The following is a 27,147-nucleotide window of genomic DNA, read 5'->3' as shown; positions in this document are numbered from 1 at the left end:
TTACTTGCACAAAATTTAAGCAGCATCCAAATGAATTCCTGCAGAATCATACAGGATACTGGTCACAGCCTTTCTGTTGTCAAAAACCTGAACCATGTGAGGTCAGTTCGGTAGGATGAAGGCTGACATAATTAAGCACATGAGTGCTGTTAAAGTAGGTCTGCTATTCCCTCACCTCGTGAGTCGACACAGCTGAGTGTACCTACGTCCGAGTTTGTGTGTGTGTGCGTGAGTGTGTCTGTGTGGTTGATGTTCATTTGTGAATGTGCATGCATATGAAGCAAACGAGCTGTGAACTGCAGTGTGTATTATCTAGCTTGACAAAATGAAGAATGGTGGGTCCTTAAATTCATCACAACACACAATGGAAGTGGGTTCCTCACACGCACACACACACACACACACACACACACACACACACACACACACACACACACAAAACAGGTAAACCCACGGATGCCTAACGACCTACACCTCCATCTCTCTCTCTCTGTCTCTCTTTTCTCTCTCTCTCTCTCTCTTGGTCTCCCCTCCAATGTCAGTTTTATTATGGGCTTTAGGAGATAAAATGCAATGATCCACAGAATGATGAATGGTGTGTCTGAGGCTGAGATACAAGAGCACACACTCCAGAGGACAATCTCCCAACCCTTCTGTGCTTCTGTGTGTGTGTGTGTGTGTGTGTGTGTGTGTGTGTGGGGGGGGGGGGGTTGTTGTTGCTGGAAAGTACAGTATAAGGTTCCTCTACTGCTCCTGCCCCTCAGAGGGAAGAGCATCTCCTCACTTTAGCCTTTCCAGGAAATATTAAAGCATAATGTTTAAAAGTAGGGACAATAAGCAGCTATTTAACCTCTCAAGTCACTTCTACCCAAATTAATGACACCTCATATTACCTGCCCATGATCTCCTTTCTGATGCTAGTTCAGAACTACGTCCTACAGCATTTGGTCGATTCTTTTATAGTAAGACATCATATTAATTCTGTTTTATATAAATATGATTCTACCTGAGAGCACGTAAAGATCAGATCACATGTAGATATTTACCTTATGAGCCTGGGAAAGCTGAAATGAAAGAAGAGACGCATAAAGATTGAATCATCCAGTGAGTTAAAGCATTCACATTGTGTATTGTCTTTGTGGACACAGATGTACATCGGGGGGAAGATCCATGCAGATTAATGAAGCTCATAATGAGGAATCATTCCAGCAGCATGAAGAATAATGATGAGAAAGCAGACACACACATGTGCACACTTACTGTACGGTACAGGGATGGACAAAATTACATGAACACCTTGCAATATCCGGCAATGTCCGGCCTCTACAGAAATCATGTTGCTGCACTGCACATGCAGTCTCACTCATGTACAAATTGGGAATGAGGACTGATAACTTGGACAATCACAGGAAGTGATGACGCTGCTTCAAACTAAGAAGTAAATCACTGTAACATACTTACAGCACTGTCCACGTAAGCTTCAGTCCACACTGTGTCGTGCTCATGGTCAATGACCTTCGGGCGGCTCATGACGTGAAGATACCTCATCACGTTCTCCTGAACATCTGCTAAGGTGGAGATCTGACTGAAATATCCTGCAGTAAAACACACACATACTATCCTAAAATGAGGGACAGCGTACACATCTTCCACAGTGCGTAGTCTTACGTGTATTTTGACCATTTAAGACAAAATATTAAAATTGATATCCAGTGGTGGAAAAAGTATCATACCAGTAATGTTTACTCTAAAACTTAAAGTACTATCAGCAAACAGGCCTGTAGCTGGGATTTTAGAATTATTGAAGTCATGTGTCCAAGTTTCCCCAACGCACCCCTTACCCCTTTACAAAATTTTGACCAGACACCAAGAAGAAGGTCTCTTTTTTCTTCTTATTTGGATTTTTGATATTAACTTATTCAGTTCACTGTTACCTATTAAATTCTGTTTAATGAATTTGAATTGTCTTTGTGAACATGTCTTCTCCACACAGCCAAGAATAAAAATACAGAAATTCTGAATCGTTCATTTATTTTTAATGGCCTAAAATTGGTCAAATTTATAAATACTGAGTCTAAAAATACTAGAGTCAGCCTATAAAATACCCACCATGTTTTTGTTTTTAATTGTAAAGGCAGGTTACTAAACTCTCCAAATTGCCAGAAAAATCACTAAGGACATGACCTCATTGTCCTCAGTGGTAGCTACAGACCTATCAGCAAATCTAAAAAAAAAAAAGCAGTCTTTATGCAGAAGGGCCTCTTTCAGAGTCATTGTATGTATATTTGATATAATTTGATGATTATTAACGATGCATTAACATGTAAGCAGTATTTTAAAGTTGTATGCAGATGTAGCCGTTCTTAAAGCCCCTATGTGCAGGATTTGAACACAGGGGATCATTTCTGGCTTTGGCGACTCCCACTGGTTGTATCAAAAATGACACAGTAGACAAAGTTACTAGACACTAGAGATGTAAAATAATAGAGAAAAGTACTATATTTCCTTCTGAAATGTAGTGAAGTAGAAGTATAAAGTAGTAAAAAATAGAAATAGTAAAGTACAAGTAGTGCAAAATTACTACTTAAATGTACTTAGTTAATTTCCATGCCTGCAGATGTCCCTGACATTACTGCACTGTACTGCACCACTAAACAGGTTTCCATTGGTTCAGCTTAGAGCGACACAGGAGCCATTTGACTTGGTGTCAACTCCTGCTGTTGCTGACAATGACTCATATTGGACATGTAAGGTTATTTCACAGTGGGGGTCTGTATGGGGATGTTTGGAGCTCGTCTCCCCACAATCCCTCTGTGATCTGTTTTCCAGGCTGCGACTTTCCCTTCCAGAGGGCACTCATCCGGAGCGCTGACACGTGGGAGCCATCAGCAGCGAGCAGCCAAGGGGGAGACACTCTGACAGGAAGAGGGATTAGAGCAGATTGACCTCTGACCCTCCCAAGTGCCACTTCATTGCCTCTTGGCAGAAAGAGTCTGAGCCAGATACCCACACATCCTCAACCTATCATATTACTCCACAGAAACACCACATCAGATCGTATATTCGACACTCTGAAACAAAGCTGTCTTGAGAAGTGTTTATCAAAAAATCCCAAACCTTTGTTGGCACAAGCCATCCATTTGAGGTTATCAGCAAATGCAGACTCTCGTCCAATCAGGTAAGGGAATATTCGCACCTATGCAGAGGACACATAGATGTCGACAGTTTCAAAGATGGGAGGATTAAACAAACATGCAAAGTGATGTACTTTATCTTCCTGTCCTGATTCTATCTGGCTTTGGTGCAAGAAGTTGCTGCATGTTTTTACATCCTCATGAGGAAACACTGAGCATTAAGCTGCTTTTCCTGCTTTCTTTTCATTCTTTACCTTTTTTTCAGTCCATCTTTGTCAGTTTTTTAACAGTAAGTAGTGGATTCTTTCCAGTTTGCACTCTCTGCAGTTAAATTTAGTTTATTTTCTTTTGTTGGGGGTTGTGCATGAGGGCATGTTCTACTGGCCTTTTAAAAAACGCTGTGTGACACTTTGCCAAACCTGCACGGCTCATTGGCTCCAGATGCTTTGCTAAGCATAAAGCATATAGAAAACACTGAATGACTGTCATTGCTATATAGCGGCCCTGAGGGTGTATGGGGGTGGGGGTGGGGGTGAGAGGGTAGCCTGCCAAATACTGCCAACACACATATGCTTGATCGGACTGAACAAAAGCCCTTGAGCTGTTGTTTTTATTGCTTTCTGAGTGGCACTGTAGTCCATTTCATTTCAGTTGCATTTAGGTCTTACAAAGGGAGGCTGACAAAAGATTTTAAACCCAGTATCGAGTCCAGGAAGACGTTTGGAGAGAGCACAGCAGTGGGGGGATGAGGACCAGAGACTTTGGGACTGAGCTGCTTGTACATACTCTGCCCTTGAAAGTAAATAATTTCCCATGTTTTATTCCTTGTGGGGGGAAATATTCCTCTGTAATGTGTCAAAACCTATTAACATGGATTTTACATTACAGAGTTATGAGTGGTAATGAATTAAGAAACCAATTCCTCAAAACGTCAAGAGAGGAGCTCCAGATGATATAAAGTATTAAAATGTACATCTATCCTCACTGAAAGAAAAGTGCAGAGCGAGCAGAAAATTCAGAGAGAAAGAGAGAGACTCACCTTTCTTTCTGGCCAGTTGTACTTTTCAAAAACGTCGTCATACATTTCAGTCGCCCCGTCGGTCACAAGCATTATGGCCTGGCTGCACACACTGCCACGTCCAGTTTGATTAAACTGCAGAAAGAAGGAAAACACATGAAGATATACATTAAAAACCCAAATCATTTTTGTGTTGTTATTTAAACATCAAACAAACAGACCCGGCAATGTCTGTTTCCACTGTATATGATGATGATGTCTGATATGGCAACTGTGCCATATCAGCCATACAGATAATGTCTTAGTAAATAAACCTGAAGAGCGAGGTACACTTTATTCTGATGCCAGAAGATGCATCGCAGTAATTAAAAGGTTTATTCACCTGTAACAGAGTGAATGTGGAGAGAAAGAGGAGCATGTAGTGACACGATCACAGGATAAAATCCTGCTGAGCTCTCAAATCAAACAGGCTGAGCATCAGGAAGCCTTCAGAACTCTCTTTCACGCACACACACACACACACAGAGACATGTTAAAAAATGCAATGCCATATTACCACATTTGTTTGCAATGTAATGTAAGAAGTTATGTTCATGTCTGACAACTGTTTCACCACAGCAACAGTATTTTTTGGTGTCTTATAAGTTCATGTGGGCTGGGCACTTGTATGTGCATGATACAATAAATATATAACATAACAAAACATTCCCATTGTCAATGGAAACAGTGTAACATGCATCTTTCAATTTCTGCCTGATACGCTGTTGTACTTGAGGTTGTGACATTACAGGACGGCAAACAGAAAGAACTGTGTGGAGCAGTCAGTAAGGCTATACTTCAATAAAGAAAACAACAGGAAAAGGATGAAACACGTAATCCGGATATTAAAGTTATATTAAAGTTAGAGACAAACACCGTGTGCAGCACGTTTTCTCAAAGCCATTCAAATGATATGACTCAAAAGTTTTGTCTGCTATTAGAAAATCTTTAATGTAAACTATAATTTTCATATTGAATTACCTGTAGAATGAATAGGAAATGAGAAATCAGCTCTAAAGTAAGATGATCATCCACAAGATTTGAATGTAATAAAATATTGATTGTTTTGCTCATAATAGACTTTTTTCACAGCAGATATTTTGACTTGTCAGAGAAGGAAAAGCACAGGTGTTACTAATAACATTAACAACGGCTCTGTTCTATTCAAGTGTCTCAGTTAAGTCAAGTGCCAGTGAAACTGAAGCAGCTAAATGGAATTCAGCCATCATTCATTTTATTATTTTCACCTGTGCTTTTACATGTCAAATCCCTACTGTGTTAAACGGCCTATGAAAAGGTCGGTCCAGTGTGCGACATCCCTCCCACGGTGTGTGGGCTGTCCTCGTTAAGCTCAAGAGGTGACTGGCTGACAGTGGAGGGTCGACAGCTCATCTAGTTCACCTGGGCTCTAAAAAGTAGCACATGTGCTTAACCCCTTTCCTCTCTTCCTTCAGCTGCTGTCCACCCTGCATCTGTTTCTTGTCCTTTTTCCTATTCATTTTAGTTATGTTTAGTTTAATAAATTAGGTTGTTCTAATATATCTCTTACGCGGACGTCACTTTTCAGAATCAGAAATACTTTATTGATCCCCGTAGGGAAACTCTTTGTTACAGTAGCTCGCCTTTACGTGAGTGCACACAGGAGAAAGTACTAGCAAACAATATGATACACTATAAAACACTATAAAAACAGGTCAGAAAATAAATTAAGTATCAGGTTGGTAAAGTATAAGATAAACTAAGTGTCAAGTACCAAGTGGGTTTACCGGTTGATGATGATAATACAGTATAATAATACAATGTAACAAAATAAGTAATAAGCAGAGGTGCATGTAGTGTCGAGAGTTATAGAGGTCTGAGCCAGAGGAGGATTTTCAGCGACAGAGTGGACTCTCAAAAGTCATAACTGAATATGTTCATGCACTCTCTGCTGCTGAGCACATGTCCTTTAGCTTAGCCTTTGTTTGGATGTATATTATGCCATTTGTTTCAGTATTGTAAGTAAATGATAATTAGTAAATGTAAATGTTAATGATAAAAGACATAATCAATAACAGGGATCATTAAGTAATTGATGTTGATAAAATCTAATCTATCCCACAATCCCCAGCCTTAGTTATTTGAGAGGTAAATCAATGATCTTGTTCTAAAATCATCCAGGGGATGGCTTACATATTTTGTGATGGTAAAATATTTTATTATATACTCGTTGTTTTGTGATTCTTTCTTATCATCTGCCTGTGAGAGGGGGAGACTGTGCTTTATTGTATCTCAGCACTGCTCTCATTCAGCTGACCAAGACTGGGTGTAAAAATGGTGCAGTGCTCTTCAAGTGTTTCTTTTTGATTTGGTCTGTGATAGGCTGTATTCACTGGGCAGTGGTGTAACAATGAATTTCAGATGTAGGCTACTGGCTACCTGATTACCATATTCATTGCAGGGCTTTAATTAATCTGACAAATGCAGAGGTAAAAGCTGCAGTCCCTCAGCTTCAGCGGAGCAGCCAAAGCTCGCCTGAAAACAGGGAGATAAAAGAAGGGCGGCGTGGCTCCTGGCCTTATCTGCTTTGTGTTCCAATCAGCCACGTTATTAATCATTGACATTAATTAGAGCCATTAATCACGCCTCAGAATAGATGTGTCTGTGTTTGGAGGGCGGAACAGGGATAGCACTGGAGCGTTTCGACAGGCGACACACCTCCCAAACACTCAAATATATTTGACTAGAGTGTGCTACTTTTTATGATTAGCTGAGAACACGCAGAGTGTTGTACTTGAACACTTTCTGTCACTGAAAACAAATGTGGCTTGTGAAATGAAAGTTTTTCTAATGTTCTGGTCAAGTGGAGTCCGTCAATTAAATCACAACAAAGTGTGTTCGTGATGGCTGGGCACATGCACACATTCATTATTTTTATGTCAAATTAATCAATAAATAAATGAAACATTTTGTGAAAACTCATGAATACTCAACAGCATTGTCACATAATCAGTAAACAGTAAAAATGAATTTAGCTGATCTGCTTTGTGATACATTATTTCAGTGGAATATAGACTGGGAAGATTTGTGTTTGCACAGCACAGCATCCCTGTTAAACTGACAGACAAAGATACAGAACCGGCTCATGTAAAGAGGTTTACTGAACTGGAACTTACATCATTCAGGATTGTGAACGCTTCGGCTAGCGCTTCACCCAGCAGCCCGATCCCTTTGGCAAACAGCTTGTCCAGATGTTCACGGAAATGCTAGCAGGTAACAACAAAAGTGGAAAAGAAAGGTTTTAAACATTAATCACACAAATTCAACCTGATACGATCCACATACATTCATCACGTCAGTTTGATCGCGACTCACATCTTTATTGGTTCTGTCGGCTCGGACCAGCGTGCCATTCAAACAAGGCTCCACATAGTGGATCTCCTGATTATACTGAGGAAATACAAATAAGATTTAGATAGATTATTATTTTCCATGGAAGTGAAATACTCAACAGAAACAATTTTGATAAGATAATACACATCAATAGACTAAGATTACAGAGTAACAGGACAAAGAGATGCACGAACATGACAAACATGTATGGACACAAACTGAGACAAAGGTGACAGTTTGGTTTAACTAAAACTTACTGCAATGATATTGAAGAAGTCATCATCTCCCAGTGTATCTAAAATGGAGGAGACAGTCTGTCTGGCGATGGTCAGCCTCAGTCCTTTCATGCTTCCACTAACATCGACTAAGATAACAACATCCTTAGGAGATGTTGCTGCCTGAATGTACCTGAGATATGGAGATAAAGTATAATTTGTGGGTGTTGCAGTAATGACGGAACAATAAGAAAAGAAATACTTTAATATGATGCACGCAACAAGAGCAGTACATTTTGGTATCTAGAGGCTTACCACTTCCTGTTTCTACAGTCAAAGCCAATAACACCATGTTCATCTGGATGCCACTTCACTCCTGGGAAATAGATCAGGAAGTCAATTAAGAGAAAGTATAAGTGACAGAAAATTACAACATTTTGCAAATGGACAAACCCAAGCACACAAATCTGAAATATAACCATAACACAGGTCTGTCAGTTCAATTCAAGGCGTAACCACTATATATTTCCTTATAACCCATCAGTCTATGTACTGCACCATGCCGTTATACAGTATATGCTGTACGGCTCTATGTATGAAGCTTACTGTAGGTATTTAAAATCACCACAAACAATTTACACATTCATAGGGAGGTTACCAACATGCTTAAAATGAAAGGCTTTGGCTTTGCAAATGGGTGACCAATATTTTTGTTTTGGACGTATTGAACCCTGTAGTCAGTGGTGGAAGAAGTAATCAGATCCTTCAATTAAGTAAAAGTAACAATACCACGCTACAAAAATACTCCCTTACGAGTAAACGTTCTGTATTAAAACTGTTACTTAAGTAATAGTACAAAAGCATCAAAAGTAAATGAATCAATAGTAAAATAACTCACACAGAATGGCCTTTGTCAGTGCTGCATTATTATATTATTGGATCATTAATATGCAATTAGATGAATTAAAGGGCCTGAAAACCTATTTTCTTAAACTCTTTTTTGAACAAGTTGGTCCTACATGAAAATTAAATTTTGTTTTATCTCTGGTCTTCTCACTGGTTTGAAGTTGGCGGGGCTCAGATGGAAATAGGTGATGTCACATACTTCTGATCAAACCACACCCACACAGTCCTGATGAAGCAGATTAGAGTATTAAACCCTCAATAAATAATAACTAAAAATGTTTTTTCCAAACTCTAAAGTTTGATTGCTTTTTATTTGGTTGAATGAATGAATATTTAAAGTTTTAGGGAAATACTTTGATTTGAAACCAGGTTTTAAGGGGTTTTAACATATAGGCGGTACTTGATTAGTTGATTTAATCTATCAAAATGCACCATATTTTATAAGATGATAATGTGTTTTGAATGCAAAATCTCAATCTGAAAGGTAATTAGTAACTGTAGGGGTAAAATAAATAAGAAAAAAGTGTAATATTTCCCTTTGAAATTTAAGGGAGAAAAGTGTAAAGCAGCATAAAATGGAAATACTCAAGTAAAGTAGGAGTACCTCAAAATTATACTTAGGTAAAGAACTTGAGTAAATGTCCTTACTTACTTACTTTCCAACACTGCCTACATATTGAGGGCTCTATCTATCTGTGTTAATGTTGTAATAATAATAATAATAATGTGGGATATTTCATATGAAGTATGAAGCCAAGAACAAGAAGCCAAGAAGAGTTCAGTAAAGTGTGATTTTCAAATAACATTTAAATGATGAATACATTAATAAAAGTGTGTTGTAAAATGCAAGTGAAAGAATTTTTTTTTATGAATTTCTCCTAATACATTAAGCATACAGAGTATTATAATATCATCAGTTGTATCTTCGCTCCAGCACTGCAGTGAGCCCACTGCCTGTTCCATAGCATTGTAACGGTCTGATGACTTCGGTTTGATCCAGCAGCCATGTGTTGTTCCTCAGTATGACTGTAGACCCACTTTGGCAAATTCTGATTAATTACAGTCTGTATATATACATCCTCTCTGATGGTCTGTAAAATTACAACATTAGCCAAATTACCCTTTTAGTAATTCTAAATCATTTGTTCTGATCAGTTTTTTTCGCCTGCACTGACTCCCTTGAGACAAGCCTTTCTTTTCCACACACACACACACACACACACACACACACACACACACACACACACACACACACACACACACACACAGACAGACACTGAAACAGGACAATAGACTGACAAAGTGACAGCACTCACCGGGGTACTGCCTGAAGAAACCCTTGGCGCTCCCAAAGTACTGCCAGATTAGTGTTGGGTCTCTTTCGAAATTATCTACAAATACTTTATTGAGAGCCTCGGACCAGTAAACTCCGTTCACTATGTCAGGATCTGAGGAGGAGGAGGAGGAGGAGGAGGAGGATGTGGGCAAAGACACAGAGAGGGAAGAGAAAGAGTAAATTAAATGGTGATAATGATAATCATCCTGGTCACCATTACAGAGTGCACGGTTGACCTTTGTCCCTTATTAACCCCCCTGAAGGAGATACAATGCCTGTGACTAAATCCTCCCCTCCTGTCCTCCTGCTGGACGAGCCTCCTTTTGTGCTGTGAGCAGAGAGTTATGGGGAGTCCATTATAGTCAAACAAAAGCAGCCCTGGCGATACACAGGGAGAAGTGACACACTCCGTTACAAAACAAGAAGTGACTGAATAGCTAGCGTATGACAAACATCTTTCCCATCCCCCCTCGCTGCACTCTTTCCAGCCTCTTTGAGAGGCCTGCAGTTACTTTCTCTTCATGTCTGGACTGTTATCGATCCCTGAACTCCACTTCTCCCAGCCTGTGACACTGATGTAGCTTCAGCTACCATTTCTCACTTTCACCGCTTACTTTCCTCCCTCCTCTTCTCCTCCCCGTTCATCAGCTCACAATAGGTAAATAACACTCACATAATCCTGCCGCAGACTGAGCCCTCACCTTTGTTGTACATGTTGGTGGGCACCTGCACTACACTGAGGCTCAGGTTGACTGACAGGTTATTGAAATGGTCGTTGGGCTCCAGGAGGAACTCTCCTCCCAGCTCCACGTTATTGCCTGTCTCGTCCACTTCATTGATCAGCACGGCGTTGAAGTACTCATACTGAAGAAAAGGGTGAATAAGGCAAATGTTAACTGAAGCCCGCAGAGACGTAAGCGTGCAGTCATAATTTGCATTATTCTTTAAGCTCAAAAACTAAAATATAATAACAATGTTGAATAATACAACATTAATACAACAATAATACTACATTTTTACAAGTCTATCTGAAAACAATACTCACATGCCCATATGTTTATTTAAAACAGTTTTTTCTTGCTGTAATCATTCCTCCTGTCAATACTAGCCATCAAGAGATCCCTTCCTAATGTGATTTCAGTGTAAGTGAAAATCCACAGTCCTCGTTCTAAAGTTCACTCAAAGCTAACTCTGAGGAGTCTGAATTAGTCAAATCAAGTGAGTGTCTTCCAAAGGTGGTCATTTTAGTATAAAATTCTCTCTTTGTGTTTCCCCTGACAGTGTTGCTGCAGAGGGATAGTAATACAAAGATGGAACCCAGGACCGATTTAGTCCCCCATCTCTTACTTTGTAATCATGTTAGGAAGGGATCAGGAGGAACAATTACAGCAACCAAAAACTGTTTCAATGTGTATATAGGAATGTATGCATTGTTTTACGTAAGGCAGGCTTGAAAAGAATGCGAACCTATTCTTTAGGGGTTAGACAAAATTTCCTCATGCAGGTTATGCCTTTCCAACACAGATTATTTATCAAATGCACAATAATGTGTGCTTATCAGAAATCCTAAAATCAGATGACAGAGAAATAAATACGGACAGAAGGAAGGAGTGCAAAATAAAGAGTCACAATAAAACCATCAAAATAAGACAATAAAATAGGGTGTAAATGGTTAAAATATACATGATAGCAGGGCTTCTCACAATGTAGAAATATTACATTACATATTTTCACTACATTGATTTGGAAGAGGCTTTTGTCCAAAATGACTTTAATTATTTCCCCCATATGCACACATTATTTGGCAGCAATTTGGGGTTCAGTGTCTTGCTCAAGGACACTTGAACACATGGACAGGAGGAGGAGGGGATCAATTAATCTGCTCTACCACCGCAGCTACATCCACTCATAATTAATAAACAGTGTGAGCAGATTTTTTGTGGAATTCTGTTGAGTTAGTGCAGCTATTAAAGTTTCCCAGAGTGTCATAATGTGCATAAACTGCAGCAGATGTAATTAGGGAAGGACCTGGACGTGCAAAGAGGACTTCATGACTGCCAGTGAAAAGTCTGGCCTCCCTAAACTGAAACCCAACAGTTTGTCTGTTCTGTCCTTCACTGCCTGCTGCTGCAGAAGAAAGACTACCTCATCCTGTCTGAGCGGCCTCTCTGTGGCCTCTGGTCCTTATTGCACTGAGAGGGAAAGAGAGAGAGAGGGGAGAGATGGAGAGAGGGAGGGAGGGAGGGAGAGATTGGTGATGGACTCTACAGCATCAGACTCGGGGGAGGCCGCGCGGCCATCACCATCAAGCAGCCCCTGACAGCTCATACCACGCCTGAGCAGCTCTCTGACGAGCTGCGGCGGGGGGAGGAGGAGGCCTGCGGAGGGGGAGCAGCAGGGGAGAGAAATGTGCACCCTCAGCAGAACTGATAGTGCTGTAGAGAGGCACGTTAACCACCAGGGTTATTACTGTAGAGCAGAGCAGGCCATGGGACACTGCAGCTCTCCGAGACGCCCCACTGACTCTTACATTACTGCAGTTAGCTGTAGGCCCTACTGCAGAGATCTGCCCTCCATTACAAGCTGCTGGGCCTCACTGTATAACCAGACTCCAACATCTGGACATGGTGGGTCTCAATAAGCTTTATTCTGTACACTGAAGGTTAAACAGGCCCTGACTCTTACTGCAGTTGTTACAACTAGCAGCTTCATACAGACTAATTAGTTCTGAAGCTACTTCTCTGATGTTACTGATCACATTGTTCAAGGGGACACGTTCTTTAAGAGATAAGAGAGTTGCTTAGAGTAATATGTGACAAACAAAGACATTCAGCTTATGAGCAAAATACACTGTACTTTGAGCAAATCATTTAGAGTACTACTCTGTAGCATCATTTTGCAACTGTGTTTTTGGGTCAACTCACATTTTTATGATGTTTAGAAACCACCATGATAGCAGGCAATTAAAAAATAAAATCATGGAGATTTTAAAATTTTGAAACATCCCTCTCCCCCATTCATTTTTATTTTCTCATTTAGAAAATATGAAATACATAGTAAACAGGGATTCCTAAATTACACAATTTTTAATTTTGCGTCAAATGTTTCCGGGGCAATCACTAAAGAAATTTAGGCCTTTAACTTGAAGCTTAACAAGGTTTTGGAAGAAAGATTAAAGAAAGTTTATAGGCACACAAAGAACATTTAATTTCAAACTGTTTAAATTATGTTGGTGTGCCTTGTTGTTTATTTAAAATGTGAATTTAGATTTTCATATTTCTGAAGCATTCCTGATTTTCAAAATCTGTTGGAGGCTTTTTCTAGGCCCACATAAATGTTGAAAGATGAACACAAAAGCTCTGTTAGCAAACACTAAACCAAAGAAACATTACAGTAAATAAAATAAAATAAATAAATAAAATTTCTGCGGTAAGAGCCAAGTTTCTGTTGCTCCATCAGACCTGATCTGCACACCCTTGAACCGCGGACTACACTCGGGTCAATGCAAAACACCTGAGTGTCCTGACATGAAGCAGCTGAGATAAGAGCAGCCGGCTTATCTCACTGTGGTCAGTGAAATGGTGCGTGAAAAATATGTGGTGTCAAGGGAGGCGAGGTTGGCTAAATGATGCCACAAGGAGTAATGACATCATGACATCACATCATTATCACAGTTGGATATTGAATTTTCCTTATTATTTTTATGGCCTTTAAGATGAAATGTCTGTGTAATAGGCCCGTGCTGTATGTCAATTGCTTGAATAAAAATGTTAAAATAGCTTGAACTTATCAAAAGTATACAAGATTTTTATCGTAAGAATTGTTTATATAAAAACACATTCATGTGATGATGCTATTAAAATGCAATATATAGAGATAGATATTTGTCTATGGCAAAATGAAAAAAAGAAAGCAAATGAAACTATAATAAAATTAGTTTACAGAGATATTATTAAAATATTTCAGCAAACCATGTTTGTAACAAAAATATTATAAAGAATTGAATTAATGCTGGCAGGTTTTTTTTTTATATTTGAGGAGTCCACATATATATTGTTTGATTTACTGGTTTGAGAGTGAGAGATACAAAACTGTCTGTGAAGCATCTGGAGAAGTTTTCTTACAACAGCCCAAATATAATTCAATAAAAAACAAGTCCCAAACATTCATAAATCCTTCAGTAAAGTGTGTTTTTATAAGCATTCTGCTTTAGTGGGACAAAGCCATATTGTCGATATTGTAGATGTATTCAAATCTAAGTAAAGTATTTTCAATGGGGGAAACAAAACAAAAAAAACAACTTTATTATTAGTTAAAAAATAGCAGTCGTATTTTTTTTAGTTTAAAGGGTTTAAAGGTAAAATCTACCTGTCTTGTTATGGCTGTGTGAACAGCAGAGAAACGGGCACCGAACAAGGCGACTGAAATGTATTCATATGATGTAAATGCTTCTATTAACTGCAAAGTGCTGCCGTTATTTCAGTGTTTTGTTGCTCGAGTAGGTTTCCAATCTAGAGTCATGAAAGTGAAACAATGCGCCGCGCAAAAGAGTTTCATTTATCTTTGTCCACTGGACAGAGAGAGAGAGAGAGAGAGAGAGAGAGAGAGAGAGAGAGAGAGAGAGAGAGAGAGAGAGAGAGAGAGAGAGAGAAAGAGAGCGTACTAACAAACGACAGAAATACTGCATTCCCTCTGCAGACACTGAGGAAACTGGAAATCCGCAGTGAGATCCGCTAAGTAATGTCCTGAACAGAGTCAGAGCACACGAGCATATCCTGTAAAATCTAATTAAAAGTAGAAGAAATGCAGGCCGACTTCTGTCTCCCTATTTTCTCTCTGCTTTAGCCTCACAGACTGAGTCCAGGTTTGTTCTGAGAAATGTTAATCAAAATAGTTCACCATGCATTACGACGTGCAGCATATCAGCCTTTAATTCTGCATGCAAAATCAGGACCCTGGCGATAGATCTTGATCACCGTTTCTCTGATACTGTATTACAGTTATTCGGATACTGTACTGACCTTAAAGGCGCTGCAGCAGCAGACCTGCTTTACACTTCAAACAGTCACTGTGAGTTATGACAGTGTGGCGCTGCAGCCTTCAATAATATGTGCGGCATTGCTTATCAAAGAAGCATTATGTATCAAACCGCTGACAGGACATCAGTGTGAAGGACGATGCCAATGCAATTAAAGACTTTTAGGGCCTATTGCCCTTCTCTCACCTTGCAGCCGCTCCTCCCCACCCCAACTAAAAATGATTCATACCGGTCTAACACAATGACACACCACATTTTTAACAATTATGTCCCTCTTTTCTTTTCTTTTCTTTTCTTTTCTTTTCTTTTGTCCGGGACAAACCTCACCTGCAGGTCGGGATTATCCTCATGCTGATGGTGCGCTTCTTCTGCTGCCTCCACGAGCCGCTGAGAGGAGGACAAAACGTTGGTTAATAAGAGCTATTACTCACCATGTAATATGTTTCAAAATATATGTAAACGACACAATTACTATATATGCACATACATAATTACATTAGGCAATATACACTATTCTTGAAAACGTCCACAAAGTTCCAGTAAATCCATCCGTCCCCGGAAGTTACACACTACTGCTCTCTATTTCTCAAACTTGGTGTTTGCGCATTCCTTTGCCACTCTATTATTTTCAAGTCTCAACAAAAGTCATTCCACTGAAGAGGAACATTGCCAGGCTTTAGACTAATCTTGGAATGAAATCGTCAGCATGTCCAGCTTTTGTTTTAAGTTAACTCACTAACAGGATATGTTGCCAGAACTGTTTCACTCCTCGGCAATCCTTATAGTATTTTTTAGGGCAAAAATATGCATAAAATGTAGGGCACTACTGTGGAGTGCAGCTGTGAGATGATTGATGGAGACAGGTTGGAGCAGGATTTCATGCCGTGTACCAAAGCAGCGATAGCTTTTGTAATAACTCGATTCTGTAAAATGTGCTTGGCTCTGTGTTTCCGGGGCAATGCCACATAAACGTTACAGTCACTCTCGCTTTCGGAGCTAAGCAGGTAATTAACATCTGTCACATGTGTCAAAATAACTGCTATATCAACACAACTGAGGCTTTTGCGTCGACTGCTGAGCGGTGGTGTCCAAATTCAGTTGACCTCATGGTGAGTTTTCATGTCGTCAGCAGCTGGCAAATAAAAAACCCCTCATGAAATAAATATAATGTTTACTGGTTTAGTAATATTAGGAGAATACTTTTGGCAGGTTTATGCATATTTTTCCGTCTTATGAAATGTACCTGCAGCGGCCTCCTCACCTTCACCGCTTTGGTGAAGGTGACTACCTCATTTTTAAACTCGCTTTTCTATATTTATATAAACGCGATGACGTCATCAGATTAGGATTTATCACACCTGTGCTGGTGTAGAGGCTTAAATATGACACAGGATTTTTTCCCCCCCACAACAGCCAAATTTGTGCTTTGTGTTGTTTAGGCTACACATCATTTTCAAAAACTTTACTATGTTGATGCATCTCAGGGAATCGAATCAGGTTTATTACATTAAGCGCTTTCCTATGAGTGTAATTTATAGGCTGAATTGTCGTGAATTGTCGCACACATGGGATCAGGCGGGTGGAGATAAACGTTATCATTTCCCTACAGTCCCTGCTAGGTGCGGCATTAAAATGGTTACAAGCGCCTCTGCGCTGAGATCGCAGACAGACTGCTGCTGTGAGGCTGTACAGCTCAGGCCTGGACTGTACAAAATGACCACATTCCTGACGGACCTTTTACATCAACATTAAGTACAGATTTGATCTTTGAACATTGCACAATAGTCTGCTTTTCCAAGTGACCAATCTGCTCAATTTAGGGACTGTCCAGAAGTAGGCCTATTGGAGTGAGGAGAGGGCTATGTTTTTTTAAAAACCAAGACCCTCCCCATATTTATTAATATTTTCTTTGGGTGCTGAGGGGCTGTAGCCCTCCAACATTTGTCACCTCACTCCAGATTCCAAATGATACAATAAAGATTAATTAGATCTGTTATGATCAGATGTCAGATTGTCCATCATAACTAAACCAGTCATATGGTGCCTGATAACCAGACGTGTTGGACACCCAAAGGGGCTGTTTCCTCTAGGCAGGTGTGCACCTGCACAACAGCGCACCATAAAATATCAAAACACAAATTAAGTGCTATTAGCTACTACTTCATTTTGCTGAGGGGAAGAGTAAAACTTAAAAGACCCTCACTTCAGCAAAAAGAAAAAAAAATCACAACCATAACAACCCTACTTCTCTGACGCTCCCCCCACCCCTCTAATAATTAAATAGCTGAACATACTGTCAATTTTCCTCTAAAATAGAATACATTGAATGAATAAATACATACAGAATAAAAGATTTTTTAAAACATATTTAATATTTTACCTACCCTGGTGGCCTCTGCTTTTTTCCTGAACACTTCCTCCATCTTTACAGCCAGGTTCTTGACCAGTTTCACACCATCAATTTCTTCCACTCTGACTGACTTTTCAAATTCTTTATATTTCTGAAAACAACCAGAATTAAAAGTGTGGCATTGAAAGAAAGAACAACTGTAAATCTTATAACACTGGCTGTAGGAAAACATACTGCAAACTTATTGAGCTCACGTGGTTGATTAACCCATTAGGAGTAAGAAAAAAACATTGAGATAATCATCTTTTTCTGCGTGTGTGTTTGTATGTTCGTCAACATTTCAAGAGTGCTATTGTTTCCCTGCATCCCAGAGAGGGGGAGAATTGTTAAACAAGGCTTATAAGCCTTCACATGTTGGCTGACAAGCCTCAGATGAACGGATGATAAAACCCTCGCTCCAACACAGAATGATTGATAGTCTTTATCTGGTCTCAGTCATTGGCTACACATGCTGCTTCTTTCTCTCTGATTGGCTGGAGATGGCCATGTTGGCTGGGGAGGGGGTGGGGGTGGGGGTGGGGGGTCTGAAGGCTATGCATGGTAAGAGGGTAATTGAAATGGAGTCAAAGCACAGGAGAAAGATAATAACGTGTCAAGCTTGGGTGATTCTGGGTAATGAACTACACCTCACATAATGTTGATTCTGCTGGATGCACAGGACCTCCAGTGATACAGAACAAAGCCCGCCACAGCTCGAAGGAATATAGCATTACATAATCCCACACCTGCCTGGCACACACACACACACACACACACACATACACACACACACGCGCGTCAAATAAAAACAAAAACCTGATCCTCTCACGCTGTCCAGTCAGCCACATCACACATACTTCCAATAACCTAAAAATAAACATAAGCCACGTTAGCCTCGTAGCACACATTCAAACACATTACACATTGTGTGGACAGGACGCACACAAAAACACACACACACCAGTACATGAGGCGACAAATTACCTACTGAAAGGAAGAGTGTGGGCTTGCAGTGGAGCAGAACAGTTCATTTCACGCCTGTCCTCCCCGCCTCAGAACCCCGTGTCCCCAGTCCCCCCACTCCTCCTCCCTTACACTCCTCCAGTCATCAAGAGGAGGTGAAGCCCCATCCATCAAAAGCACTGATCATGATTATTGATTAGCGTAATGACCAATGCAGGAGTGAGGCCTGCCTACCAGGAGCCTGCAGAGCCCAGGTGTTTCCCCTCTTTACAGAAATCTTAGTAAAATCGAGTAATTCACCATAAAAGCATCTAATGATCAGCCTTAATGACCAGCCCCTAACGACCCGTCAGCTCCCTCACAGCTCACTGCTTTATGCTGACTGGCTCAGCACAGCTCTCTGCAGACATGCCTCCATGAACAGGAACGCGAGCAAAGTGCTTACATACACACACAAAAAAAGGAACAAATCTGCAGGGCATATTGCAAAAATGTTTTTGTACAAAGATGAAATGCATATTTGGTAACAAATGGAAGGATAGCGCTTCAGCTTCCACCACACGTTTGAACTTAAATCTTATCTTATATTAAGGAACTGTCACCTCAGAGCAAGGAGGTCCTAGGTTTGGACCCAGGAGCCGCTTTCTATATGCAGTTTGAACGCTCTCCCCATGTTTGCGTGGACTTCCTCTGGTTGTTCCGCTTTCCTCCCACGCTCCAAGACATGCAGCAGAGTTTTTAGGATTAATCCTGCTATTGCCCTTGACCGAGGCACTGGCCTCAGAACTGGAGTTGGTCCCCGGACGCGGCGCTGTGATAGCCCACAGCTCCTAAAATAGTGAGTGGGTCAAATGCAGAGGGTTAATAAGTATGGCGGGGATTCATGTGGTAAACTTAACCTACAGGAGGAAAGTAAAGAGTTGTTATAGACAGAGGGCTCACAGTGTCCCAGTTGAAAATGGTCTATACAGGATTTATACTGTACATGAGTAAAATGGATGCCATGTTCAGTGAGTGACCAGAAAAATAGAAACCAATGTCCACAGTCCTGTAACAATCAAACTCAGTTGTCAGAGAGGCGTTGATTCAATTCTGTTGTCGTTTTTGAGGCTGAAGTTAGTGGTGTTCTTGAATGAAAAATGCATCGTCAAAAGGTGTCTCCAACAGTTTTGTTCTTCCATACTGTATCTGTAAATGTGTGTACTGAAAACACCTCTCAATACAATGCAGTTCAATTTAACACCACACCACAAACAACAGCCTCACAACAAATCAAAGAACCGAGTCAACATGCAGCTGAAACAGAAAAACTGAACATTTTGGGTGACTGTATTGTAGTGTGTCTTACAACTCCATGACTTAAACCCAGTGGTGGTGTTTACACTGTATATACTCAAATTTTAAGACCAAACAAAGGCACGCATTGTGTTCAACCTGACAAGTAAAAAAAGAGTTTTTAGTGCTGATGAGACAGAAATGAGACCTGAGACATTTGAGTTTCTAACCTTCTTAAAAAGCCAATATTTAGTTTTGTTAAGTGCTGGTAGCCTACTGTATATGTTGGAGGTATGATTGATAGATATACAGGTACTCAATGCTTCATCAGGGTTTAACCTCTTCAACCCACAGACCTTCTTCTGTGTCCATTGTTACAAACTCATGGTATGTGGCAAAGCTTTTATCAGACCCACGGAGCTGTCTTCTCAATTCTAGTGCAGATCCCACAGTTTCAAAATATACTTAATAAGTCAGGCTGCATTTTGAGGAAGTGTGTATGAAATAATGCACAAGATTTCCAGAAAATTGACTTCTGATGTAATGATGCAGCCATAAAGACATGGCGTGTTGGGTTTGAATAATTCACATGGTCTAAGTATCATATAGCCTGTTGAAATAAGTAGATACATATGTAAAACTGTCACAGAGAGTGGATACTCTTTTTGTAAATGTAGGGATTCTTTAATGAGATAATAACTTTATATTTTTGTGGCTTATGCAGTCTGTGTCCATGTTTTTATCGTCTAGTGCATCTCTTGTGTTTTCTTTCTTTTCTCTTGTTCCGTAAAGCGAAAAGTTGACTTCCTACTTATTAAGGGGGAATTTTATTTAATTACTTTGAATTTGAAGACATGAATGTAAAGTGTATACAACAAAGTATCTTTCACACATCTATATATAAATTTAACATGAGACTTAAAACACATTATAAGCTTGCTGATGGACAGTTCACCTTTCATCCACCTGACTTGACTCTGACCACCGGAGGCCTATGAACACAGAGCCCACCTTTGCCATCAAGTACTCAGAAAGTTAAATCTACTGCACTGGGTCGTCACTCATTCTCTGCTGATTTCACTTGTTCATCATGTCAACCCCCTTCACCCACTATCGAACACAACCACACTCTAATTCAATCTGTCTCCTTGTCGCATTCATATCCAGAGGTTGAAACTCTTGACTCCAGAGAGTTAACTGGAGAGATGAGATGAGGGGAGAATCAGAGCTGTGGTTAATGGGCCGTATCAAGTACACACACACGCACACACACACACACACACACACACACACACACACTCTCCTTCTCTCTCTCTCTCTCTCTCTCTCACACACACACACACAGAAACATAGAGCTCTGTCTCTGCCAAACACACCTGAGTCTCCTCTAAAATAACGCATCAGCATTCAGCTGAGACACCAAAATGTCTCTGCAGACATTACAGAGGGAATACAGCATTACAGCGTACAATGTGTGTAACTACATGACCATCAGACAAAGGGAAAATGCATTTGCGTTCGCACAAGACTGGGAAATAAGAATAATACCTTTTGCAGTAGTTGGGATCCAGAATATTTTGCAGAAATGGATTTAATTTCTCCACCAAATGCTGAGGCCCAGAGCTTTACGCTAGAACACAAAAAAGACCAATGACAGTTTAGCCAACAATCTCCCAAATATTATGGAAAAAATAACATAAAAATGTAAAAAGAAATACACAGAATTGTATGTGATTGAATTATATAAATGAACATTTAAATTATTAAGTTTAAATATGGTATTACCAAAAAAAAACATCTGAAACCATTTATAACAAATGATATGAGATTCAAGTTTGAGCAGCTGTCATGTTTGTAGGTTTAAATCTGTTATCTCATGTCACCTTCTCTCCACTGAAAATAATCTCAGTTAATCTTCTGTTTTCCACTGGTTTGCAAAATCTTATGGATTTTTGATGTAATATTGTGGCTTTTAAACTAAACTAACCATTTAAAGAACTTGCAGGAAAAATGTCTTGTTTCATATCTTTTAAAGGTTTAAAATCGAATCTGCATTCACATCTTTTACTTATATTTTGGATTGTCCATAGTCTTGTGTATAAATTGTTGTAGGCAGAACTAGGAACAAAATCCTGTCTAGAAGGTTCCCCAAGTAAAAGGTTTTGCAGTTTAACAAGTCTCCCAATCTGCTGCAGATACAATTTGATTTATGAAGAAAAATGTGATTTACTATCAGTACATTATTGCTGTTAAATGTAGACAATTGGGAATTATTAGAGTATGCCTGTAAAGGCCTGCAGAATTGTGATTTCAACTGTAACAATTTACAGTTGTCAGAAAAGTTTGTAAAACTGATTAAAAAAATGACCTTTATCAATTTTAAGAGATTTAGATAAAAGGAGCCTCTAAAAATGTACCCCTAAAGTCCGGAGATATTCCACAAGAAATGTCTTGTTTTTGGCAGAACCAAATTATTAATAACACATATAATTATTATTGTCAATGTATTGACTGTATACAGTATAATGCAATCATATAACAAAAAAGAAACACACAGTTAGATGGAGTCTTAACCTCTTCACTGTAGCAGCTCAATCAACACACGCTATTTAGAATTGCTTCTGTGATTTTTAATAATGTTGCTTATTTGCCAAAATCACATCTGTAAGTGTTTGTTTCCTCTCACCAATAGTATCACTCTATAGGAATAAGTGGTGAGTTAAACCTGTAATAAGGTCTGTGTGGGGGAACACAGACAGAGTTCTCTGGTTAAATTAAACTCCTCACAGTGGCCAAGACAAACAAGAATCAGATGCATCTACAGAGATGCATTTAGTCTCCCTGTAACTGGAACCTGTTTAAACCCCCTTAAATGAATTTAAACCTAAACCTTTAAAGTCAATTTAAAAACGCTGCACGTCTGGTGGCTACATATCGGCCTGTAAGAGATCAACATATTGGTTAATTCCGTGTGAAACAAAGTTGCAGAGCTTCTTCTCACTCACACTGACAGAGGGATCCCTTGCTGGGACCCCGCCACCTCCACCACATTCAAGCCGACGAGGATCCAGAGCAGAAGGAGGCTGGCGTTGCACATGTGCGAGAACAGGATCCTCCAGTCCCCCAGCATCATCAGCTCTGCTTATAAAAAAGATCTGTACAGTAAACTCCCGTCCCAGCACCGTGCTGGACTGCTGGACCCCGGTGCACCGTCTCCAGCCTGTACTGCCAGCACGTACCTTACTGTATTTGATTGGAGAGGGAGAGAGAGAGACGGAGAGAGAGAGAGAGAAAGAGAGAGAGAGAGCGCATGCATCACCCACCAGCCTCCATCCTCTGCTCCTTTCTCTGAAAAGGGAAAACCCCCTCAGTCGGCTCTCTGCTGCAAGAAACACGGACCTTTATTCCTGGAAACGTGTCGTCTACTTGTTTGCAACGAAGCCTGAAAAGCTTGAGGAGGTGAAGTGAGCAGAATATGATTCCTGGAGGAGACGATGAGGGAGTTCCTCTGTTCAGGTTTCAGCTGAGAGGAGCAGCATGCACAGGTGTATCGGCCACAGAGCTGCAGAGAAAAACGAAATCCATCTGCTAAAGGCTGAAATGCTCAAATAGTGAACTTTGGTTCTCCACTGCGACGCATTTCTCTCACGTCGAGTGCTCTAAAGTTGTTGCATTTAACGCTGACGCTGCATTATACTGTACACGCTGGATGCACTGTATTGTCTCCAATCTCCATGTTGCACAGACAAGAAGAGAAAGCGTGTGTTTTTACTATAACTGAAATGTGATCGTGTAGTGCATGACATAATGTCTTCTTTAGAATATAATGGTTAAAATAAGAAGCACAGAATAAGGGGAGATTCCTGACATAAAATGGCTCTGTGGGCGATAATGAGACTGCAGATATTTGATGAAGGCTTCCGCACTGCCAGCAGCACAACAATAAAAAAAACAGTTCATGGTGGGAGTCATTTGCGATTGGGAAGACTTCGAGGGATCGTTCAGATAACAAATAGGGTACTACAAAACAACCAAAATGAGAGAGATACATGTCAGTGAGTAAATATTGGAGCAAAATATCCTGTTAACTTTGTGCTTGTTCTGTGATTGGCTGAAGTCCAGTAATTTATCACTTGACCAATGACGTCATGTCACTCACCAGCAATTTTTCCACGTGGACCCCAGAGATTGATTCAGGAATTAAGGTGTAGTGAATTAGCGCCTCTGGAACAAGGAACAAACTCCCCTCTTATATGAAGACATAAAGTTTTGATTAGTGCGCCATATTCATCACTACTTACTCTAAAAAAAGGCCGGGCCTATCGTCCTGTAGCCTACTCTAAACTGCTGATTAGGAAGCGATAATGTTGTCAAGGCAGCAGGCGGGCTGATGCACCACCCCTCCACCCTCCTCCAACCTCCTCAACCACAGGAACCGTGTTTCGACTTGAGGCTTTTATTAGTTTAGTAATTGCATCATACATCAAAGTTGTGAGGAGCCCGTACTGTCTGGGACGTGCCGATAAGGTGCCTGCATGTTAGGATGACGGACAATATCATCCGGTCTCTTCTCTCTCAACACCGCCTCCCTGAATGCTTAAATTAACTATCGACGGCAAATAAAAGCAGTTCTCTGTCACAATACTGAAGAAAATCCTCCGGTTTTTTTCTCCTAAAACACGACTGGGGCTCAAGTCCTGCTGAAGTGTCCTTGAGCAAGGGATGTGTTGCCTGCTTCAGGCTCTTTGCACCTTTATGCACGAGGATAACCATATTCTCCATTTGATGGAATCTTAAATAATGTCATGACCTCCACCCACACAGTGCTGTAGGTCAAATAAACACAAGTACAAATTTAGTACCACAGCACAATTGTTTGATTGCTGCATGACCAGTGATTGGCTGCACTGTTAGTACTTGAAATATACTGTGAAATATTTTCTTTTAGTGCAATTGAATGGGTTCCAGCAGTTTCCAAAGTGAAAAAAATATTTAACGATTCCCCTCCACACACCTATAAAACCCCTCTAATTTGTTTCTGAAATGTTTTTTTCCCACAAAAGAAATTTTAAATTTCTTAGAATTCTCCTTCGCCCTCAATGCAAATCATTTTCATTTTGAAACATTTAACTACTAGACACAGGATGTCTCCTACTTCACTAAAAAAGTCCAGTCTCAGTGTGTGCATGCTGAAGGTTTCCACATCACACTTGTGTAATTTGCATACTGGACCATGATTGGCCTCTAAGCTAGTTGTCATGCACACAATCATGCTGGTACCTACATGTCCTAAAGCTCAGAGAAACTTTTCCCCCTCAGCAGATGAAGCAGGTTTTATTTTAAGGGTTTCACTGTGCGCATTATCAACTGAGTTTAGAGACTTATTAAAACCTGTATCAAGCCTCTCAGGCCTTCAGGTGCTCTCCATGGTGCTGAATTTGGTTTGCAGTGCAGTATCTGTGTCTGTATGTTTGAACACATTTAAAAAGTTGAAGAAAAACAACCCCAACTTAAAGGTCCAGTGTGTAGGATTTAGTGGCATCTAGCGGTTAAATTGCAGTTTGCAACCATTTGAATACCGCTCGCCTCACCCTCCCCTTCCAAGCGTGTAGGAAGGGGACGCGAAAGGCCCAATCTAGAGCCAGTGTTTGGTTTGTCCGTTCTGGGCTACTGTAGAAACATGGCGGTGCAACATGGCAGCCTCCCTGGAAGGGGACCCGCTCCCTCTGTAGTTAAAAACGGCTCATTCTAAGGTAATGAAAACACAATGATTCTTATTTTCAGGTGATTATACACTAATGAAAACATACTTATAAATATTATTTTCCATTTCTGCCAATAGCTCCTCCTAAATGTTACACGCTGGACCTTTAAGGTCAATTTACAAGATTTTTCTGGGTCTTTCAACCATAGCACACATACTTCGTCAGGGAATGGAGTTTGCTTAGTTGTCATGGAGATCGATCTGTTGACATGCAAGCTCAGTAGCTGTTATTTAATCCATAGCACTTTGAGGAGCTCTTGTCGATGTTGGCTCAGTGTAAGTCCGTGTTTCAACTTGGAAACAGTAGTTTGACATAACAATTTGGATTCAAGCTCCACTTACTATCTTTTTTTGCAGCACTTTCAGGGAAAAAGCTCAGGAAAACTCAGGAATAAGATTTAAACCTCTGAAAGCTCGCTCTCTCGCTCTTGGTTAGATTGTTTTGTCAAAATTCTAGACTCAACTTTCATAGTTAACATGTAGTTTTTTGTAAACAGATAATGTTCAGGCTTCTGAAAACCACGAGAGAAATGTTCAGGTAAACTGACCTCATAGGTCATATGTCATTTCAAATGAATCAAAATTAAAGGTATTGTTCTTGACATAAAGCTTTTCAATCGGAACCAGACACTCTCAACCCAAACAGTTGTAATCTCTGTCTTGACTTGATTGGACATAAACCTCTTAGAAGGTTAAACATCGGACACCTGTTGTCATGTTAAGCCCAGGGGCTTAACCTCACCTCATCCCCTCAGCAGCGGGAGATAATTCACCTCAGACCACTTACAACAGTCAACTTGTTCTCATTCAGTGAACTGTGACTGCAGAAAGATTGCACCTCAGTGTACCATATATTGTTCATTGGCTGTAAACATGTACAGACCTATTGTTATAGTCAAGTATCTATGAAGCTGTAATGCCTTGATATGTTTACATCACTGATGTCAGGACTCAAAAATGACAGTGTTCAATATAAGAATGAACCATGCAGCACTAAAATACTGTTGTTAGTTAGTTCTCACCCTCCAGACTTGATCCTGAGCTTCAAACATTATTCTGTGCACTTGTCAAAGTACCTTTACATCTCTTTTTATTGTTGTTATCATGCGTGTAGCTCAGCATCTGACTCAGTGTTTGATAACATGTTCAGTAGAGACTTATTTATAGCACTTCACAGTGATCCTGAGTCCAGACAGCTACGTAATTTAAAGCTTAACCAGTTACTTCACCATTTTGGGAATACCAGTGGGGTTACATGGGATCTCACTGCAGGAACATGTACTTTTCTTAAGCTGACCCACAGAAAACACTGTCTTCTGTAAGACATAAATAGAAAGGGAAAACTGTCCATACACATCAGAGGTTCAATCGTATCTAATTTGTGCAGTGCAGATAATGTATATTGTTTACATTATAACTCTGTTTTTTGCAGAGATGCACCCGAGGTGTTGATTTTACATGTAACTAGTAACTAGTTTACATTGTTGTTTAGCAAATTACTTATTAAATGACTGCAATGCTGCAATGTTGGTGAGGGCTGAATGATTTATAATCAGGTATACAAGCTGTATACTAGGTTTGATGTATGTTTTCCTTTATTTTAATCCCTGCTTGGCTACCAAACCAAAACATTATCAACTAAAATAAGGTATACAGTTGTGTGGTCCTTCGGAATGACTTCTTTAAGCCCCAAGATCA

General features: G+C 40.1%; 1 protein-coding gene across 3 annotated transcripts in view; it reads right to left on the bottom strand.

The window, feature by feature from the left end:
- The window catches only part of cacna2d3 (calcium channel, voltage dependent, alpha2/delta subunit 3), a 36,513-nt gene extending 12,255 nt beyond the window's left edge, over positions 1 to 24,258 (bottom strand). The window contains exons 1-16 of one of the 3 annotated variants that reach the window (XR_006375267.1): positions 23,009 to 24,258; positions 22,691 to 22,823; positions 21,234 to 21,315; positions 19,013 to 19,240; positions 17,443 to 17,559; positions 15,386 to 15,445; positions 10,722 to 10,884; positions 10,001 to 10,132; positions 8,094 to 8,154; positions 7,821 to 7,971; positions 7,546 to 7,620; positions 7,347 to 7,436; positions 4,174 to 4,287; positions 3,118 to 3,196; positions 1,462 to 1,595; positions 1,047 to 1,064 (exon numbers count right to left, since the gene is read on the bottom strand). Coding sequence is in view for 2 of the 3 variants with exons in the window: in XM_044172174.1 (XP_044028109.1) it covers positions 1,047 to 1,064; positions 1,462 to 1,595; positions 3,118 to 3,196; positions 4,174 to 4,287; positions 7,347 to 7,436; positions 7,546 to 7,620; positions 7,821 to 7,971; positions 8,094 to 8,154; positions 10,001 to 10,132; positions 10,722 to 10,884; positions 15,386 to 15,445; positions 17,443 to 17,559; positions 19,013 to 19,240; positions 21,234 to 21,315; positions 22,691 to 22,823; positions 23,009 to 23,018 (1,647 nt within the window). In the remaining variant the exon portion in view is untranslated. The remainder of the gene's footprint in view (positions 1 to 1,046; positions 1,065 to 1,461; positions 1,596 to 3,117; positions 3,197 to 4,173; positions 4,288 to 7,346; positions 7,437 to 7,545; positions 7,621 to 7,820; positions 7,972 to 8,093; positions 8,155 to 10,000; positions 10,133 to 10,721; positions 10,885 to 15,385; positions 15,446 to 17,442; positions 17,560 to 19,012; positions 19,241 to 21,233; positions 21,316 to 22,690; positions 22,824 to 23,008) is intronic. The other 2 variants (XM_044172174.1, XM_044172184.1) reach the window with 2 other exon arrangements.
- Between the last annotated feature and the right edge of the window lie 2,889 nt (positions 24,259 to 27,147).

This window comes from Siniperca chuatsi, linkage group LG2 (assembly GCF_020085105.1).
Source record: "Siniperca chuatsi isolate FFG_IHB_CAS linkage group LG2, ASM2008510v1, whole genome shotgun sequence".
Taxonomy (NCBI): Eukaryota; Metazoa; Chordata; class Actinopteri; order Centrarchiformes; family Sinipercidae; genus Siniperca; species Siniperca chuatsi.
Note: the sequence above shows the minus strand (reverse complement) of the source record. Positions and strands in the feature narration are given on the sequence as shown.